Consider the following 21,305-nt stretch of genomic DNA (forward strand, 5'->3'; position numbering starts at 1 on the left):
TTCGGCGGTCTCAAAATCCAGTGCGTTGACCAAATGTTTCCTCTTCCTTGGAGACAAAGATCACTAGCATGACGTCTCGCCCGATCTCTCGGATGCCATTAAAGCTGCCATGGAAAAAGGTAAGAGCTATGCCTCCACATCAGAGATAGACTACGTCGACGACCACCGTTGGGGAGCGGAGCTGCGGGAGGCGGAGAAAGGGGGGAAGGATGGTATTGGGGGAAGAATTTGAAAGGTTGAGAGGATTCGGTTTTAGGGACTGCTATAGACTGGTGCCGGAAAAGGGAAGGGTTGAGAAGGGAGTGGCTGTAGACTGGTGCCGGAAAACATGGGGTCCAAGGAGGAGACGTTGCCGGAATACATTATCATAACTTGCAGAGAGAATGGGGTTCTGTAATTGAATTGCCAACTTTGCCCTAATTGAATTTCCCCTATTTTAATTTAATTTTTAATTCAAAATTTAAAATAAAAGAATTTATCCACGTAGGCCAAACTTAAATGGCCGTTTATTCCATTTGACGACAGACCCCTAATTGCCACAATTTTACACAAAAAAAGACTCAATTGAGACGCCGAAAAGAAAAGAGACCTATTTGAGATTCACGGGACCGAGACATTAAACCTATGTTTTATTTATTTATCTATTCATTCAGTATCAACATGAGATTCTTTACCTTTGGGATATACCATGAGGCATTTTCGCGTTACACGATGCAGATATTTGCGGCGAAATGGATCACTGAATAAATATTACTTTTTTTAAGAGTTCCACTCTCCTTGGGAATCCACTTGCCACGTAGCATACTCTTACACAGTCAACTCCTTCCTCACTATAAAGCCACACCACACTCCTTCCTTCTTCTTCAAAGCACCAACTCTTCAATTCCTATTCTACCTCTTCATCCGCCATTGTTGTCAATATCAAATGGCTGAGATTGAGGGCTCTCCTGGAAGCTCCATGCATGGAGTCACAGGAAGAGAGCAAACTTTTGTAGCCTCAGTTGCTTCTCCAATGGTCCCCACCGACACCACAGCAAAGTTTGCTCTCCCTGTAGATTCTGAACACAAGGCCAAGGTTTTCAAACTCTTCTCCCTCGCCAATCCTCACATGAGAACCTTCCACCTTTCTTGGATCTCCTTCTTCACCTGCTTTGTCTCCACCTTCGCAGCAGCCCCTCTTGTTCCCATCATCCGCGACAACCTCAATCTCACCAAAAGCGACATTGGAAACGCCGGCGTTGCTTCTGTGTCCGGAAGCATTTTCTCTAGGCTCGCAATGGGTGCAGTGTGCGACCTCTTGGGTCCTCGTTATGGCTGCGCCTTCCTCATCATGCTCTCCGCTCCTACCGTGTTTTGCATGGCCTTTGTGCAAGATGCTTCTGGGTATATAGCGGTTCGGTTTTTGATAGGGTTCTCCTTGGCCACGTTCGTGTCGTGCCAGTACTGGATGAGCACCATGTTCAACAGCAAGATCATAGGACTTGCAAATGGAACTGCGGCAGGGTGGGGTAACATGGGTGGTGGAGCCACTCAGCTCATAATGCCTTTGGTGTATGAACTTATCAGAAGAGCTGGGGCTACTCCCTTCACCGCTTGGAGGATTGCCTTCTTTGTTCCTGGTTGGTTGCATGTCATCATGGGGATCTTGGTCCTAACTCTAGGTCAGGACTTGCCTGATGGAAACCTTGGAGCCTTGCAGAAAAAGGGTGATGTAGCCAGAGATAAGTTTTCTAAGGTTAGTGATCCAAAAAGATATTTTCAACATCCTTATATGAAAAATAATAAATTTATGATTGGTGATATGGCATAACAAATTATGAAGTAACGAATTTCAACTATTTGTTCAGGTACTATGGTATGCCATAACAAATTACAGAACATGGGTTTTTGCTCTTCTCTATGGGTACTCAATGGGAGTTGAATTGACAACAGACAATGTCATTGCCGAGTATTTCTATGATAGGTTAGTTCATTCATGCATCAGTTTAATTGTTGTTCTGCAACAAATTGGTGTTTGAACCTTACATAATGAACTAATAAATTAATATGAAACAGATTTAATCTGAAGCTGCACACTGCTGGAATCATCGCTGCCTCGTTTGGAATGGCAAACCTAGTTGCTCGACCCTTTGGTGGGTATGTTTCCGATGTTGCAGCGAGGGTGTTTGGAATGAGGGGAAGATTGTGGACGCTTTGGATACTCCAAACCTTAGGAGGGGTTTTCTGTATTTGGCTCGGGCGTGCGAATTCTCTTCCTATTGCTGTCTTGGCTATGATATTGTTCTCTATAGGAGCTCAAGCTGCATGTGGTGCAACTTTTGGTATCATTCCTTTCATCTCAAGAAGGTCTTTGGGGATCATATCAGGTCTTACTGGTGCGGGTGGAAACTTTGGGTCTGGCCTCACCCAATTGGTTTTCTTTTCAACCTCGAAATTCTCCACTTCCACAGGTCTCTCGTTAATGGGAGCTATGATAGTGGCTTGCACTCTTCCTGTGACTCTTGTTCACTTCCCACAGTGGGGTAGCATGTTCCTACCTCCCTCAAAAGATGTCAACAAATCCACTGAAGAATTCTATTACACCTCTGAATGGAATGAAGAGGAGAGGCAGAAGGGCTTGCACCAGTCAAGTCTCAAGTTCGCCGAGAATAGCCGATCTGAGAGAGGAAAACGCGTCGCATCAGCCCCAACACCTCCAAATACAACTCCCACCCATGTCTAACTTAAATTGAAACTTCATCAAAGACAATTCCATAACAGTATTGAGACTTCAAATTCCAATATAAGTGAAGCTTTTTCTAATAAAAGACCTTGTGCTTAGTTGTTCTTAGTTGTGCTTAGTGCCATACCATAATCAATATATCTTGATGCAGAGTATTAATAGTATCATTTGAATATTCCAGAGTTGAAATGGAATCAATCAGAAACAAAGTTGATACTATATATCATATTATGCAACTCAATTATTGTTCAGTTTTTTAGGACAAATTGACCTGTCTTATTTGGTGAAGCATAGAATATATATGCCACGAAATATTTAATAGCAGCCAAAATTTATGTCAAGAAAATAATTTAAAACTCTCTTGTAGAGCTTTCTATTATTCTCTTTACTTGGTTTGTACGGTAAGTAATAATAATTTTCATATGAGCATAATATAGAAATTATTTATTCAAGTCAGGGGTGACTCATCTTTGCTGATGGGTGAGGAAAAAGAATGGTGGCCAACTAACAAATCTTTTGCTATAATTATCGATATAATTATGGAAGATACTTTGATATATATAAATTTTTTACATTCGACATTATTTTTTTATTTTTTTACTTTTTTGTAATATATATAAAATGAATGTAAACATGTGTAATCTTAATATTATTTTATAATACCTGGTCATTCAGAATAAACATATTCATATTTCAAATATTAAAATTAAAAATTTGACAAAGTTGGAAATACGTATTTAAGTTAATGTATTGGCTGATCCAAGCCCAAGTTTGAACATAAATTATTGGCCCAAAATGATCGCCGGCCCAAAGAAAGAAAGCCTACATTCCTATAGTACAACACATAGATAGGTAAAGGTGATTCATTCTAGATTTTTTAAAAGAAAAAAGGGATTTAATCTAAATATAGATATAATAATAAATTGATTTAGGTATGGTAATAGTAAATCACTAAAAAAGCATTCCCATGGTTAATGCATTCTAGTCAAATTCATTAATAAGAAAACCATAAAAAGCTATTATATAATAGTTTCATAAACATATACATCTATACGAGTATTATATATATACTATGACTTAATTTTTTGAATTGATTTCGTTTTTATTTTTGAAATTACCTTTTACGAATTACATTGAATGGATTGGAATCATGAGAACTACTCAAGAAACAACTTTCTGAAATAACGTGAGGAAGTAAACAAAAACAACACGTCAGTTGAAAAATTTAATAAAACATGTCTCTACACAACAACATCTCTAATTGTAGTGGTTGTGATTAAATAGCAATGCTACAAAACGCAGCATTAATTCCAGTTAAACTATGTTGAATTTACTTTGGTTATATGAAGGCTTGAACTATTACGCCATAAAGATAGCAATGAATTTGCAAGGTGCTTCACCCAACACAACAGAACAACCTTCAAAAAATTACACCCATCTAACCAATCCCCTATTATTTATTACGTTGCGTTTACAATGTTTTCTTTGGCATACCTATCGCATATCTACTCAATAGGAATTTTTAATTTAATGATGAAATCAATAAAATTATATTTGTATAAAAGAAATTATTCAAGAGAAGAGTAAACTCGTTTGAGTAATTTTTTTACTCACACAAAGGCATTGGGTTACACAGTGTGTTACATGATTTTTGAAACATTTTCATGGTAAAGAAAGAGAACAAACTAAACTTTATTACATATCATCCCTGCCATTTATTCCACCACAATATTATATAATTAAGATGTAGATTGCTACCATTTTACCTTGGTTAATATAAATAAATCAAACTACACACCTTTAAAAGACTATATACTAAGCATCTTTCACAAGGATGGCCTATATATAACAATTGTTTAATTTTGCAATTTCTAAAAAATAATACGCTCTTTAAAGAAATTTTACAATTTTCATATAAATATTGAAACAAGTATTTATTATAATATATATCATAAAGTATTTATATATTTTGTTGCGCATTTATATTTACTTGTTCATTTTGTATTCATAAAGCTTAAATTAATAAAATTATTTATTGAAAAGTTCAAGTGTGAATCTATGACATTGAGAAAAATGATGAGAATATTTAGTGGATGAAGACTCATAAATATATTGTACTAAAATTTTTGGTTGAAAATAATGTTAATCCTCTTAATTGGGTTATGGTCTTACTAATGAATTATGACTTATCACTATTTGAGTCTGTCCTTTTTTATATTTAATTGCAAACTTTTAACCATAGTTTAAAATACACAACTAAGATTATAAATAATCTTTTCATCCAAAAAAAATATCTAAAATCTTGAAAAAAATGTTAACTTGATTAATTATTTTTGTTGGAATTAACTTTATTTTTATAAAAGAGTCTACCTCAATTAGATATAAATTTAATTTAATATAAATCCTATTTTACAAATTAATCTTATAAAAATGAATTAAATTAAAATTTACTTTTTAAACGATATCATAATAATTTGATTAAGTTTACTGTGATACTTACTTTTCATATGAATATTTAAAGATTCACTATTAAAAATATAATAAATTAATTTTATAAAATTGAATTAAACTTAAAATTCACGGGACAATGTTATATTACACCCGAAATCTTTCATATATTTGTTTGTATATCAATTGTTTGACTATTAGTTTTATACCATATTAGATATGTAAGTTAAATAGATACTTAACTAATGTAGAAGAAAGCAATGAAGAAAGAGCATTGATTAATATTTAAAAATATTGATTAACCGTATCAAAAGAATAGGCCATGTGTATCATGTTGCCTGTGAAATCTATTCCCACAATTCCACCAGACCACTTAATGACTATTATAATTTTTTACGAACTATCAATGTTTTTTCAGTTGGCGCATGCTTTTGAGCTTTTCTGAATTATTCGTGAAAGAAGAAAAATTCACCCCCCAAAAACATGTAAGACATTTTTTTTTTCACCAAGGAATGTCAATAAATATCAATAGGTAGAAGAAAGGAAAAGGAAAAAAAAAGTGTAATTAAAAGATGACAAAGATTCGCTGAGGTTATTAGATTCGGAGCGGGAAGCAGTGACATGTTTCGCGTGAGGAAAGTAAATTTGGGCTCTGCATATTTCTGAACCATTTGTCGCTTTAACGCAATAACCAACCCGTGGGGGTGCCCATTTCTCAATAAATATGTAACCTATAGCAATATTTTTTTCAAATTTTATATAATCTTTTTCTATATTTAATAAATAAAGTCTGAAGTATTTTTTTAGGGATGCTTTCTTCTTAAGTTAAATTAAAATTTTATTATAAATTAGATAAAGGTTTTCTTCGAATATTTGACATATTGAAATTACTTATCAAGTTAAAATAGGCTTGTATGCACTCGATCGAGGATTTGTCATTGAAGCACCCTCGCGTGGAAATTGAATCTCTTTCATCCATTTAATGGTTGAGAAATTTATTGAGTTTGCGAATTATAAATAAGAAAGTATACGTGGAGGACCATGTATGTATAAGGTTCTGTAAATGCTTCTGGTAGAATCTTAATTCCATTTCTTTTCAGTTTTGGATAAAGGAGTAAAAGTGCAGGAGCAGGACACAACCATGTCTATTACATTTCGAACCAAACATCACCAATTGTTCCCACTGTTGTTAATATGAAAGTTGGATATTTCATTTAGGAGGGTGAGAATCATGGGAAGCTGGACTTTGATTTTCACCACATATATTTTTCCTTCGAATCATTAAATATGCCTATTTATTCTGTTGTTATGGTTGGAGATTCCTCACTAGTACAAAATATATTTTATTTTTTATAGTGATTATTTATATTTATTGTAATCTATGATGAATAAAAAATAATGGGTGGTATAACAGTAAGTAAAATAATATTTTTTATATAAGTTAGAATATAACATGTATAAAAAAATTGACGTAGTGACATTTTGTAAGAAAATATTTTTTTTTATATCAATTCTAGTTATAATTAGTGTAGAAAATTAATGGAATGAATTAAAAAAATTATACTAGTTCTAATTATAAACCGTATAAAAAGTGGATGTGATAATATTTTATAGTAAATAAGAAAATTTTTCATAATAATTATAATAGGTATAGAAAATAATTTCTTATTTTATTCTAAATTAAGATATATTTAAACCCTAAATTTTTCCTATCTTACCAACAACACTCGTGTGAACACCTTCTTTTCTCATTTACACCACATACGTGAAAACCTTTTTACTCCATTCACATTCCTTGCATCATAGATTTACACATCTATATACCTCTTAGCTTCATCACCGCTACAAACTACCATGCAACCATGGATCTACGCCATTGGCAAGTTTTTCCCTCTTGCCGGAGGCTTGCTCCTTCTAGTTCTCTGATTCACAGTTTAACATCATCGATATCACACCTTCATCTCCCTTTCTTCTTCCTATTTTCTTTTTTAGCTAATTTTTGTGAGTGAATGTGGGTGTTGAAATGCAGTGACCCGCTTGTTCAGAAAAACAAAATGTAGTGCCCATTTAAGGTTGTTGTCGATGTTAATGACAAACTAATGATTTTTGTCAAGTACAAGAGTCAAGAGAATAAGTTTTGTGTGGAGGAAGTATCATCCATGGTGCTCTCAAAGATAGAGGATATTGCAGAAGCATATTTGGAAAAGTCTATAAAAAATACTTGGTAATTGTACTTGCTTATTTTAACGATTCTTAGTACAATTATCCACCATGTTGGTGCTATTATGTTCTCAATGTTATTCATGTAATCAATGAACTCATCACTATAACAATTTGTATATGATCTTGATAAGATAAATGATTGTGTTGGTGAATGAAATATTTTTATCTTCTATTTTGGTGGTATATTGATGTGTCACTTCTCAAAACAAGGTTTTCCAAGGTAGGACCACAGCAGGAAACACTCATCTTGGCGATGAAAACATTGATTTATATTCTTTAATAACTCGAGCAAAATTTGAAAAAAAATTTTCTATACCGGTTATAACTTTAACCGGTATAAAAAGTAACACTTTTTATACAGGTTCTGAAATCGGTACAAAAAATCAATATTTTCTATACTTTTGTTTTTAATAAAAAAAAATTAATTGGTATAAAAAGACTTTTCTACATTAATATGATTGTCTAAAAATAATGTTAATTTATTATACAAGTTTGATTAAGTTCATAGTTTATAATAAATTTAGGTTTATTTTAGCTGAGTCTCTATTCGATTTTTTTTTCTATTGAGTCTTTAAAATTTTAAATGTTTTAATGGAGTCTTTTTTTATTTACATTTGACGTTAATCGGTATTTATGTTATTTTATCATTTTATTTATTTTCTCTCCTTATTCATTATATGATATTACAATTAATATAAAATGGTGAATAAGTTTTATTATTCTTAAAAGCTTATTGGTAATGATGTGGCATAATAAAAGAATATAACGATCTAATTATCCAACATAATTTAAAAAAAAAACTAAAAATTAATAATATCACTAGCACCTCATGTCTTTTAAACATAATAAGCAAAATATAACAATCATGCATTCTTTAATAGAAAAATAAAAAACTCAACTAAAAAAAATATGAACACTCAATAAATTAATAAAATTTATTAAAAACTCAATTGAAAATTAAGTATATAATATATAACCACACAACACTCATTTTATAAGAGAATATTGTGATTATTAATTAATCCTAAAATCGTTTCTAATAGTTATTGTTAAAAATCACCTAAACTTTACTTTAAAAATAACATTAAAGTTAATTTTAATGAACAGTCTTATTTTCATTGAAATACTTTTTTCTTGGTAGTGATTTGAGTCCATTGAAAATTAAATGGAACATATTAAGGGATGTTAGAGAATAAACTTTTGTATGCAGTTTTCCATATATTTACTAACAGGATTATTTATTCAGAATTTGTTTGTGGTAGGGGGCAAAGCAACCAACCCAAAAGAAGATTGTTTTGGTTTTCTTATTATATACCAACCAATTTAATGTGAGCTACGACTAACTTTCTTAATTGTCTTCAATTCTTACTGTGACTCATCAACCGCCATGAAGAAAAAACGCAAGAAACTTTTAACTACACCATTACGCAGCCATTAATGTTCCTTAAATGCCTTCTCCAATTGCTTGACAAAAACCTCTATTATTTTACTGCTACAAGATTTTTATCTCAAACACATTAGAAGTTTATAAATTTATAATAATGGTTTGGTGCAATAAGATGAACTCACGAGCTTCCTCACTTGCTGCACAGACCAAACGTGCACCCACCTCGCCAACTCATCACAGCCCCAAATAATAGCGTACCAATGACCTATTCACGTGCCTATTTAAGGCCCTTAGATTGCAACCCTTTGCACCATAAATAAAACCTCTTCTTTCTTCATAGTCTGAAATCAAAGAGTGAGAATCAAGCTACAACTTCAAAAAAATTTAAATGTCTACTACAAAGTTTTCCCTTCTTGCCATTATTTACCTTCTCCTTTCACTGAGCTCTCTTGGCACAACCATGGCTGGAAGAATCATTCCTCCTAGTGCTCCAAGCACAGTTACCAGGCCACTGGTTTCCTCAGAAGTTGAGAACTACGTGAAGCCGCAACTGAATCACAAGCAGAAAGCCCTGCAAGGAAGAGAAGTGAAGGGTTGCTTGCCTAAAGGTTCAAGGCATAACTCTGCTCCCAGCAGATTCGTCAACTACAAGACTCTAGGCTCTACTGGCTGTTCCAGAATGCATTCTGGGAAACCTTGAATTCATGATTCTTGATGAATATTGGAAGAACAGTTCTGTATATATATGGTTTTCAATGTGGTTCAAACATGAAAGGTGAGATGTGATAATCACTTATGATGAGGGTTGCAATTTTGAACGATGTTATTATATATTGTATACATTCATGAGACATTACTCAAACATCGAAGAAAGAATTATGATGTTTGTTTTGAAATGCTTAGCATGTAATGCTGAGTGATCGGTTTCTAGGATTCGGACCATCGAATGAAACTCCGAGATAGCTGGTTATGGTAGTGTTGTAGTTTTGTAGAAATATAGTGTGATCTGTAGTTCAATTTTGTATTATGAGTGGGATATATATTATGTTTGTTTTCAGAAAACATTTGCCGCTTTCATTGTTCTCACAGACAACTAAAAAAAGTTTACGTTATTTTAACGTTGTTTCTTGTTTTTAGAATTTTATATGGAAATGATAAAATGAACAATTTGAAAACGGGAAACAAAGTGAAAAAGGTGAAATTTTGTAATTATTATCACTGTAAAAGGTTTTCTCAAACCAGACAAGCCCTGTAGTTTTCTCAAACAGAAAACGATTTTTAAAGTAATCAATGTAATTTGGACTTCCATCCTTAAGGTAAAGTTTAGGTTATAGAAGATACAAGAAAGAATAAGTAAATGATTTGAAGAGATTTAAAAATATTAGCTTTAAGTAAATTGAAGTTTGTAAAATTTTATCTTATTTGTATGGTAGATTAAAAACAATATTTTAATAAATAAAATTATACAATTATTATTTTATCCTTAAAACTAAATATAATATAAATTTAAATATAAAAAGTGAAAATGATATTAAAAATAATTAAAATTTAATTTAATCTACGAATGTCCCTAGTAAAAGTAAAATTAAAATTTTATTTATAATTTTTAAATTAAATTTTATTAAAATTAAAATTTTATTTAATTTATATTATATTATATTATATATTTTTTATAATTTTATTTAGATTTTATTTTAAAAATCTTTTAATTTTTTTTTCTTTAAAATATTACCAGTATCCATATATACGTACAAATTTTAAAATTTTACAAGTATTTTTTATAGGAGTATTTAATGTATAACATCAAACTTTCGTTATGGATCGAGTAATAGGTAAACACTACTATATATGGCTAACCTAATATGTTATTATTCCTAATCACACCACTGCTATCGTCCCATTTTCATATAAATGCTGTTGCAGATAAAGAAGAAGAAAGAAAAAATGTTATATAAAAAGAAAAAGAAAAAAAAGTGCTAAACAAAACTTATTTCAAAAAGCTTTTTCCAAAATATTTTCTTGTGTCCAGAACACATTTCATGTGTGAGTGTTCCAGAAAATTCATTTATGGAAGAATTATATACATTCATTCCAAAAACTTTTGAAATACATTTAATATATTTTGAAAATTTTGTTCAAAATATCTTATTTTCAAATTCTGTTTTAAGAACTTTATATAAGAAATCTTATTCCGAAAATTCTATTTTTATTTTTAAGTTTTCAAAATATAATATTCAAAAGTCACTTTCACATAAAATAAAATAGTTATTTTGAAAATTTGAGGTGAGCCCGAAGAAATTGGGGATGCAGAAGTAAAAGCCCTCCGTGGATCAGCAAGTGGTCAATAAGCCCAAAAAACACCGCAAAAAAAAAAAAAGAAGGTTCGGCTGAATACAAATAATTAAAAAAGGTTATACCATAATACCATAACAAAAAAGATTTTTTAAATTGCAATATGTTTAAATGTTGTGCTACAAAAGAATATGTTTAAATGCATAAACAGTTCCTTAATGTTATATATATAATAAAAATAGTAATTTTATATTTTAGAAAACTAAAAATAAAAGAAATGTCAACAAAATTTTAAAATTAAAACTAAGTAATGGTGAAAATATATTTAAACCATTTAAATTCCGCGTACATTTAGTTATGATAAGTCAGTGCTATAATGCACTGCAATGATTGCTTGTCATAATTTTGCTTAAAATATAAGTTTGTTGCCATAAAAGCTTAGCGAATAAGGGTTGGAATACTTTACGAAAAGAAAAAAGAAATAAACTCGTCCAATAAATTATGATTATCAATTAAGATAATGAATCGAGGATATAATTAACGTGTCATATGTCACGGATTGAATGGTTTTTTTCTTAATTAATACATATACTTTATATAGAAAATTTTCTCCCGAACAACTTTTGAGAAAGATATATTTATAAATTAAAATTACTTTAGATAAATACTAAAATAAAATAAAATTTTAAAATTTATGTGAAATTTCGGTAAATTAGTTTATAGATGCACAGACTCTAACTAAAGAAAAGTTATTTGCATCTTTTTTGTTTTATATTTCTTTAGCAAATCTTTATAAAAGAATTTATTTGAATATGTTTGAATCTGCCTGATTTTTCAGAATGACATCTATGTAAAACAATATAAAGAAAGATTATCTATTTATTTTTCATCAATTGAAACAAGCTTATTTATAAATTAAAAAAACTAGATAAATTATACAAAAAAGTTAGTTAGTATATAAATTACTTTTAACTTATGAAAAAAACATTTTAATATATATTTATGAAAGAAAAATTATTCACTTTATATTAACAGTGTAAAAACACCTTATAACGTCACTGAATAGTCACCGTTAAAAATGACCAGTGACATTTTTGTAAATAAATGCAATTACTAGACGTCGTTTATAATTGTAATTCGACGTCAATTTATTATAATTAGGTAAATTTTGCGAAAATGTTTGGCGCGAAAGTGAAAATGTATTTACTTATGAAGTCGAATTCCCTAGAATTAGACGTCAAAAGGATATAAAACGTCGAATGACCCAGCCTTAGACGTTAAAAGGTTAATGAATTCAATAAAAAATTGACTGGGAGATTGAAAATTCATTCACACTCTATCTTAGCGCACGATACTCTCTTCTCTACTCAAACTTTTTATGAAACGAAGTTTGACTACCATCATATGTAATTTTTTTTTCATTTGTTAAAAATGCATATTAATTAACTACTTTATGTATGCTTTTCGTTTGTTTGGATTGATTACTTTCGTGTTTTTATCCTTCATAGGCGCATTCTGCTTTCTCTCTCACTAATGACAATACTTTATTTCGACAAATCCACCTTTTGAAGGTTAATTTTTGTTCGTTTTGAAGAACTTATTTGTTGAACTTGTTTGTTGTTTTTTTTGTTAAACTTGATTGTTGTTGTTTGGTTGAACCTGTTTGTTGTTGTTGTTTGATTGAACTTGTTTGTTGTTTGTTATTGTTGTTTGTTATTGTTGTTTGTTATTGCTGTTTGTTGTTGATACTACGTTCATAGTTCACGCTTTATAAAATACCAAAAACTGAAATTTGTTGTTTTTCTGCTTTTCATGTTGGAAGTCCCACATTGACTAGAGATAAGACCAATTCATAGTTTATAAGTGGAACCTCATCCTATAAGTTGATTTTGTGGGGTTGAGTTAGACTTTAAACCCACTTTCTAATATTTCAGGTCTCGTAGGGTTATAAAAAATTATTACAATTAATTAAAAATAAAATATAAAAAATTGATTAATGTCGAATATTGACAAAATTATACAAAATAAAATATAAAAAATTGATTAATGCTGAATATTGACAAAATTATACAGTATTTTTGTACTAGTGATATTGGCCTTTTCTAGACCCTTCAATATGTTTTCACACAAGATATTTTCAATAAGAATATATATATATATATATATATATATATATATATATATATATATATATATATATATATATATATATATTTATTTATTTATTGTCTAAAGACGACATTAATTTTTCTGTACATATTCCTTTTAAAAGTAATTTTCTCTTTATTTACTCTCAATAGGTAAAAACAAATAATTGTAGTTTGTTTCATTTTAAATTCTCATGAAAAAGTTAGTTAATGTAATTACATATATTTTTCCTGTTTAGTTCAACAAAATTTAAAGAAAGGAAAGACACTTTAACTTTTTGCACCTCATACTTCTTTTTAAGGTATATCCAAAATGTATAAGTAAAATTTGTTTCTGTCAGCCCTTTCTATAAATTCTATTTATTTGTAATTTGCATATTTTTTATAACAGTTATTTCTATTAGTAGATGGTAGATGAATCTTAGAACAATGATCCTTCGGGTAGAGAGAGATGGACTAAATTATAAAGTTGTAGTTTTTTTCTTTATTTGTTGCTGAATGTAATTTCATAATTTTTTAAACGAAATGTTTCAGTTTGTGGGTCAAGATTAACAATTTTCTTTTCGACTTTAATCATATGTTATTATTTGCCATTCATTTCATTATTTTTACTGATTGGAGTTTATTTAGTATTTTGATGTGAAAATCAATATATACTTAATATTTAAATATGTATATTAAATGCAATCAACCTATTAGAATATTTTTAATTTATATTTATAAATTTTAAAGTAAATTTTGAATTAACATTAACCTACCTAACTGGTAATGATCATGTTTCTTATTTAATATAACCATTTTTAATTCTAAACCATATTTAAAGTCTTACAAACAAAACCATTCAATTCTTAATTCATATCATACACGTGTGAAAGATAGTTTTGCTCTAATAAATAAACATATTCTTTTGTTGTGAATAAATTAACAATAACAGGTACAGAAAATCTCTTATTTCAGACAACTAATAACGTTGAATTTATTTGAAAACAGAAAAGAATAACATCTCATTATTGCGCTAAGGAACAAAACGGGCACCATAAATGCCTAGATTTTGAATGTTTTATCTATTTATTAATATTTTATTTTATTTTTCATTATCAGTATTCATATAATATTGTTAGAGTTAATGATAGCATCCAACGCGTTGATGGGTTTGGAACTAGTTGGTTTTGTTACAATTTTACTTTCAAAGGTATTAAACAAATGAAATGTTTTAATTGCAGTAATGAGAAAAATTATCGTCTACATAGATGCATGTATAAATGGGTGGGCTAGTTGGTATGATATTTGTGTATTATAAATAGTTACTTGCACCTTTTATTGTTTATTTAATTATAAAGTGCATGACAACATAAACCCTACAACATACGACAGTGATCCATTAAATAAATAAAAATTGTATAAAAACAAAAGGTACGAACGAGGGGTTTTATATTTTAGTATTATTCTTTAATGAAGCCAAATAGGCTACAGTTTCATTTGCCTCATCAAATATGGGACTCGAAGTATAATATTATTGTACAATATTAGAATAAAATCTAATCAATATAAAAATAACATTAAGAGTTACGAAGTACAATGTTTTTTATTAGTACTCTAATAAATTTACTTCAGTTAGAATAGAAAAATTTGGAAAAGTGAGGGAAAAAAATAGATTTTGTTTGTAATGTTCAGGTAATTAATGTGATTAACTACAATTAAGGTTGAAAAAAAAGAATAATAAGTTTACTTAAATTTGTAATGGATGAGGAGACTCTTAACACGGAGGCAAAGTCTAACGTGGATTCATAGTAACGATGTTATTATTACCGAATCTGTAGTAATAGGGCGGATTTAACAGGTGGCACGCAATTATTGGCTGTTAACAAAGTGGTAACCTAGAATTGTAGTGCTGGCACTTGGAAGCGAACATCATTACACACAACACTTGTCTTAACAAAAAGGAAAAAGAAACACCATAAAAGAAAAGACAAGAAGGGAGAAAAATAGTAAAAAGAAAAAGAAAAATTAGAAATGAACGAAGATAAAAAGAAGAGTGTGTGTGTGAGAGAGAGAGGGTGCGGGACACTGAGATGCGAAATACAAAGGAAAGAAAGAAGCAAAGCAAACAATACAAAAACAAAACCGGGTTCGGCGGGTCAAACTATATTCTTTCTCACATTCTCACATAAGCTACAAGGAGTGTTGTAGTTCATTCCGTTTCTTCACTCTCTTTCTCTTTCACATTCACTCTCTCACCACATGCTTTGCCTAGATCCGGGTATGTACAATGTTGTTTGTTCTCTATCTGTTTTTTTAAGCAAGTTTGGGCTTGTTGGTCTCCATTAAGGTTGAAGCTTTTCTGGGATTTTCTTGGTTGGTCGATGTATCTTAGTAGTAAGTGAGGGGTCTTTCTTTTTTTTTTTCTCTTACCTTCTTTGTTTTTTTTGCTTTTTATATGTTTAGTGTGTCATGTGAAGTTTGTTTTTTGTGTGCTAAATGGTAAGTGAGTAATGTGAAAGAGGTGTCTGTGCTGGGAGGAGGGGTTTGTCTTGAAAGAAATACAGAGTAAAAAAGGTTTGATTTTGAAGTTTCTTGTTTCAATTTTCGTGGAGAATAGATATGGGTTTTTTGTTTATGGAGAAGAGGTTTAGGGCATGCTTTCATTCTTTGCATTCCTCATTAACCCTTTTACTTGTTATGGTTCTGTCATTTTTTCTATTAGGATTGTTTTTAATCTCATTTTTCCTGTTTCCCCCTACTATTTTATTTTCCTTGAATTATTAGTAACTTTATTCCATTTTTCCTGTTCTGTTTTCCTATTGCTTCTTTTTGTCTTGCATTATTAATCATTATAGCGAGTTTCTATTCCATGAAAATAGCCAGACACTTTAGTTCATTGCATTATCCAGGCTGTCATTGTGGTGGTGTCTGCTTTGTTTATTCCATAGAGATTAGACTAGAATTGGGATTTGCCCTTAAATTTTGTCCATTTTTTTTTCTCCATATAACTTTTATTTGTGAATTGCAAAGCAGGTTGCTGGTAGACAGTGTTCCGTGTGTGCAGAAAATGTTGTGTATGAGAGATGTGTATTGCTAGCGGCTTGAATGCACAGTTGAATGAGTATGACACTAAGAGAATTCTGCTGCTTTGTGAATTATGTTTAAATTTTGATTTGAGGTAAAAGTAACTGGAAATTATGGAAGAAATACAGTCTCAATCAGATAATTATAGATCTTCATCGTCATCGGCGAGCAGCCCCGCGAGTAGGGTGCCATCAAGCAACTTCTTCTACCTGCGTAAGCCTGGTTCACTCAGGCAGCCCATCTCCTTTGAGGATTCACCCGAGTGGGATGATACTGATATTGATGTTAGAGTTGAGGAAGGAGTTGACTCTATTACTGTTGCAACTACACCAGCTTCTCCTTCTCTTTCAAAGCTCAACAGTGGGTCCCTGCCATCGCCACGTCTACCGGAGGGTGCAGTAATTCCACGGAAAATTGCCGGCGCTTCTGTTGCCTGGAAAGATTTGACCATTACAATAAAGGGTAAACGGAAGTACTCTGATAAGGTTATTAAGAGTTCAACTGGTTATGCCCTACCTGGGACTATGACTGTAATTATGGGGCCTGCTAAATCAGGGAAGTCTACCTTATTGCGAGCCATTGCAGGTCTTGAAGCACGCTTCCTTTGTCCTTTTTCATGAAGCATTTCATGATTGTACACTGAATATCTGAATTGCCCTAGCTAAAATGGATTTTCTCTTTACTTCAGGAAGATTGAACTCTTCTTCCAGGATGTATGGTGAAGTGTTCGTGAATGGAGCAAAATCACAAATGCCCTATGGGTCTTATGTGAGTTCAGTATCTCATTGACTGTTTAATATTGGATCTCCATTGTGTTTGTGGTAGTCAATTTGGTTGACCTTATCTGCCTATCCACTTTCCTTTCAGGGTTATGTGGAGAGAGAAACCACTCTGATTGGATCCCTCACTGTGCGGGAGTTTCTGTATTATGCAGCCCTTCTTCAGCTTCCCGGTTTCTTTTGTCAGAAAAAAAGTGTGGTAGAGGATGCTATACATGCAATGTCTTTAGGTGATCATGCAAATAAACTCATAGGTGGACATTGTTATATGAAAGGGCTTCCTAGTGGGGAGAGAAGGCTTGTTAGCATTGCCAGAGAGCTTGTAATGCGACCACGAATTTTATTTATAGACGAACCTCTATATCATTTGGACAGGTGTTTATCTTAATTCATTTGATTCTTTTACTGTAATAATTCTCAGTTGCTTGATTGTGTTCTATATATTAAAGCCATTTTTATTAACTTTTGCTGTTTGTCTATGTTTTTTAAGTGTCTCGGCACTTTTAATGATGGTTACATTGAAGAGACTTGCAAGCACTGGTTACACACTCATCTTGACCATATATCAAAGCAGTACAGAAGTATTTGGCCTTTTTGACCGTATATGTCTACTTTCAAATGGAAATACACTCTTCTTTGGAGAAACACTAGCTTGCTTGCAGGTAATTTCTATACATTCTCAAATCTTGCTCGTGTAATTTGATTAGTTGAGTTAGTAATCCTTTTTGTACCAAAAAATATTTAAGGGCCTTTATTTTTATGTTTTATATTAGATACTAATTTATTAATGAAATTTGATCGAAGATTGTCAAAATCTGTTTTTTTTTTCTAATCTTCTTTCAGTACATGAAATGCATATCTTGTTACTGACTTTTTTAATTTTATGTTGATGAAGCACTTCTCAAATGCTGGATTTCCTTGCCCAATCATGCAAAGTCCTTCTGATCACTTTCTACGTGCAATTAATACAGATTTTGACAGGATAATCGCAATGTGTAAAAACTGGCAGGTGAATATTTTTGGTGAATTAATGATTGATGTGCCCAATGCATTTTGGAAGTTTCATTTGGATTTCTTATGATGCTTTATTAACATTTTCACATCATATAATAGGATGACAATGGGGATTTTTCTTCTGTAAACATGGACACTGCTGTTGCAATACGCACCCTTGAAGCAACGTATAAGTCATCAGCAGATGCAGCTGCTGTTGAAACTATGATTCTAAAACTCACTGAGAAGGTATATTGTAACTGCTGAAATAGAAACATTATACAAGTTAGATGTTCTGTTAATTTGGGCTTGGAGTTTCACCATAGCTCTCTTCCTTTATACATATAGTACAAATTGCCAATTTATTGATTTTAGTACATTATTTATGCGTATAATCTGAACAATCGTTAGAGGTGGTTTGAAGTTTCAGATGCAATTAGTTAAAATAAGGAAATAGATTTTTGACAGAGTGAATGAAAGATTTACAGTTTAGGAAAATATCGTCAATTTGGAACTAATAGAGAAGGAAACCGAGCTTCCATTGTGGGGCATTTTTACAACAAATATTTAAGCCTTTGGAAATATGTAATCTGAGGCTTTCTGCGTATTCTAATGGATAACTGGAGATTATGTTTCATTGAAGACCATTTAAAAGGGCTTGTTTTGGCAGATGGTTTTGTTGAAGTATGGAATTTGCTTTTCTTATGATAGCCTAATTTTATTTATTCTGAACAGCCGGCATAATTAAATTCTTTTTCAGGCTTTATTCTGCTCTACTGCATACAAAGAGCAGTTGTTGCTGGATGTTGAGTTTTGGAATCATTTTAAAGCTTGTTTGATTTTGCAGGAAGGTCCAGTTCTCAAAAGCAAGGGTAAAGCTAGCAATGCCACTCGGATAGCAGTTTTGACATGGAGATCTTTATTAGTTGTGTCAAGGGAGTGGAAATATTACTGGCTCCATCTTATTCTTTACATGCTTCTCACACTGTGTATTGGCACTGTATTTTCTGGTCTTGGGCATTCTCTATCTTCTGTTGTGGTGAGGCTTGACATGACTATTGAATTTTTTTTTTTCATTGTGTCCCTCTTAGAATTTATATCTGCCAGAAGTTCTAGACAAAGTTATGACACATTGGAACTAAGTTTTAACATCTGTCAAATTGCAGACAAGAGTTGCGGCAATTTTTGTATTTGTATCATTCTGTTCCCTTCTAAGCATTGCTAGGGTGCCTGCACTAATGAAAGAAATAAAGGTAATTTTGTGCTTGTTTCACTTTACTTCAATTTATTAGTTTCTTTGATGTGCTTAAATTTACTATGCATACAATAATGATGGTATTGGTCTGTACTAACTGGTGAGAAGTTTATATATATAAAATTACTGGCTTAAATGTCATGGTAGAAACATCGTAGATCTTCTACATCATAAACCATGCAGAGTGTAGTATTTGCATGATTGTGAGAATATTGTACTGATCGATTGTATTATAGTAAGTTGTGCATTTTTCCTAGTAGTACAGTTGATTGCTAGTATTAGTAGTATCTCTTTGTATGTTTAATAAATCAAGCACTTCATACTCCCCGTAACTTCAACTTTAACTAAGTAAAATCAACAAACACATTGTAAGCAATACGAACATGTTTGGGATAGCTTAAATTATTCATTTCAGCTACTTCTGTTGGAAAATAAAAAACTAACCTCAAATTTCTCAACAACCTTTTTCTCTTTCAGCTTCGTACAGACCCATTTTTGTAATTTACTATGTAAAAGCTGATTTTTGTGTTGTATCTAAATGAAATTAATTATCTTAAAGTGCTTTTCAGGAAATTTATTCAAACAAAAACTAATTCTGATTACAAATGATTATTGAAATAATCCAACTTTTGCAGTTATCTCTAAGCACATCCTAAGTAGTAAGAATTCGAACAAATTTTTGAAGTAAAATTAGGTGCTACTATTTATGTTGTCCCTTCAGTGTGTTTGGCAGAACTAACTCTTCGCAGTAGACTCCAAAGAGAAAAAGAAGATACAATTTACATGATGTTTTGTTGGTCGGCAAGACATGTCTGCTTTAAGGATTGAAATATGGATTCTTTACAGTTTCACTCAGTAATTATTTTTTTGCAGATATATTCCTGTGAAGAATCAAACCAACACTCCAGTACAGTGGTTTTTCTACTTGCGCAGCTCTTGTCCAGCATTCCGTTTCTTTTTCTCATCTCCATTTCATCAAGTCTAGTCTTCTACTTCCTGGTTGGGCTGGAAGATCAATTTAGCTTGTTAATGTACTTTGTGCTCAATTTTTTCATGACTTTGCTTCTGAACGAAGGAATTATGTTAGTTGTGGCTACCTTGTGGCAAGATGTATTTGGGAGTGTCTTGACACTGTTGTGCATTCATGTGAGTTCCATTGTCTTTTATTATGTAAAGCAAAAGTTACATGCTACTCAAGGTCATGATTACACAAGAACTTTGGCCGTTTCCTGAACTAGCTACTGATGCATATGTTTGCCATTTCAGGTGGTCATGATGCTTTCAGCAGGCTATTTTAGAATTCGAAATGCCTTGCCTGGACCAGTGTGGATGTATCCAATGTCGTATATAACCTTTCACACATACTCTATTCAGGTAAAAAAAATTCTGGGATTCAACTTCTAGAACAAGGAGGGTAAACCAGAATATGACATATTGAAAAGATCCAATCTTTTTCCATAGATAGGTATTTATTGAAATTCTTGTGACTATTTGGTAGGGACTATTGGAGAACGAGTACCTAGGCACCTCCTTTGCAGTGGGGCAGGTAAGGACCATATCTGGGTTTCAAGCTCTCCAAAGTGCGTACAATATCTCCCAAGACAGTAATTCGAAGTGGAAAAATTTGTTTGTTTTGTTTCTTATGGCAATTGGTTATCGTATTTTTGTGTTCATTTTATTATGTTTCTTCGTTGGGAGAAAAATATCCCTGCGTAAATGTTTCAAGTGTAATAGGGATACAACAGATCATACAAGTTGATGGGAACGGAACGATGTTCAGCCATTTACATTGTATAATTCCTTTTGATCCAGTTCTGCTTGTCAACTCTAGTTTTGTGAATTTACCTTTGACTAATGAAGAGAAAATGTGGTATTATTATTAGCCTGGTCTTTAACTCTAGTAATACGGTATTTACGTAGCTTTTGCTTTTATGTTTTTCTCTTTAGTGTTATAACATTAGAGCATACGATGTTTATTATGGGTTTCAGCGGA

At 31.6% G+C, this 21,305-nt stretch overlaps 3 protein-coding genes across 3 annotated transcripts; all 3 read left to right on the forward strand.

The window, feature by feature from the left end:
- Positions 1 to 873: 873 nt before the first annotated feature.
- Positions 874 to 2,981, forward strand: LOC108333681 (high affinity nitrate transporter 2.4). The gene is made up of 3 exons (XM_017569160.2): positions 874 to 1,735; positions 1,848 to 1,963; positions 2,056 to 2,981. The coding sequence occupies exons 1-3, from the start codon at positions 926 to 928 to the stop codon at positions 2,720 to 2,722; spliced, it is 1,593 nt and encodes a 530-aa protein (XP_017424649.1). The 5' UTR covers positions 874 to 925; the 3' UTR covers positions 2,723 to 2,981.
- A 6,132-nt stretch (positions 2,982 to 9,113) lies between these two features.
- On the forward strand, positions 9,114 to 9,612 carry LOC108333834 (uncharacterized). The gene has a single exon (XM_017569296.2). It carries the CDS (start codon positions 9,169 to 9,171, stop codon positions 9,478 to 9,480), a length of 312 nt encoding a protein of 103 aa, XP_017424785.1. The 5' UTR covers positions 9,114 to 9,168; the 3' UTR covers positions 9,481 to 9,612.
- Positions 9,613 to 15,252: 5,640 nt separating this feature from the next.
- On the forward strand, positions 15,253 to 21,194 carry LOC108334482 (ABC transporter G family member 3). The gene is made up of 12 exons (XM_017570349.2): positions 15,253 to 15,479; positions 16,235 to 16,870; positions 16,974 to 17,053; positions 17,153 to 17,439; positions 17,555 to 17,726; positions 17,960 to 18,073; positions 18,178 to 18,306; positions 18,905 to 19,096; positions 19,224 to 19,310; positions 20,186 to 20,458; positions 20,579 to 20,686; positions 20,811 to 21,194. Exons 2-12 carry the CDS (start codon positions 16,399 to 16,401, stop codon positions 21,069 to 21,071), a joined length of 2,175 nt encoding a protein of 724 aa, XP_017425838.1. The 5' UTR covers positions 15,253 to 15,479; positions 16,235 to 16,398; the 3' UTR covers positions 21,072 to 21,194.
- The last annotated feature ends 111 nt before the right edge of the window (positions 21,195 to 21,305 follow it).

This window comes from Vigna angularis, chromosome 11, assembly GCF_016808095.1.
Source record: "Vigna angularis cultivar LongXiaoDou No.4 chromosome 11, ASM1680809v1, whole genome shotgun sequence".
Classification (NCBI taxonomy): domain Eukaryota; kingdom Viridiplantae; phylum Streptophyta; class Magnoliopsida; order Fabales; family Fabaceae; genus Vigna; species Vigna angularis.

Coding starts and splice junctions, on each gene's coding strand:
- LOC108334482 (XM_017570349.2), top strand. CDS start 16,399: ATGGAAGAAATACAGTCTCAATCAGATAATTATAGATCTTCATCGTCA. Junction 19,097..19,223: donor ATTCTCTATCTTCTGTTGTG/GTGAGGCTTGAC, acceptor GTCAAATTGCAG/ACAAGAGTTGCGGCAATTTT. Junction 20,459..20,578: donor TGACACTGTTGTGCATTCAT/GTGAGTTCCATT, acceptor TTGCCATTTCAG/GTGGTCATGATGCTTTCAGC.
- LOC108333681 (XM_017569160.2), top strand. CDS start 926: ATGGCTGAGATTGAGGGCTCTCCTGGAAGCTCCATGCATGGAGTCACA. Junction 1,736..1,847: donor CCAGAGATAAGTTTTCTAAG/GTTAGTGATCCA, acceptor CTATTTGTTCAG/GTACTATGGTATGCCATAAC. Junction 1,964..2,055: donor GCCGAGTATTTCTATGATAG/GTTAGTTCATTC, acceptor AATATGAAACAG/ATTTAATCTGAAGCTGCACA.
- LOC108333834 (XM_017569296.2), top strand. CDS start 9,169: ATGTCTACTACAAAGTTTTCCCTTCTTGCCATTATTTACCTTCTCCTT.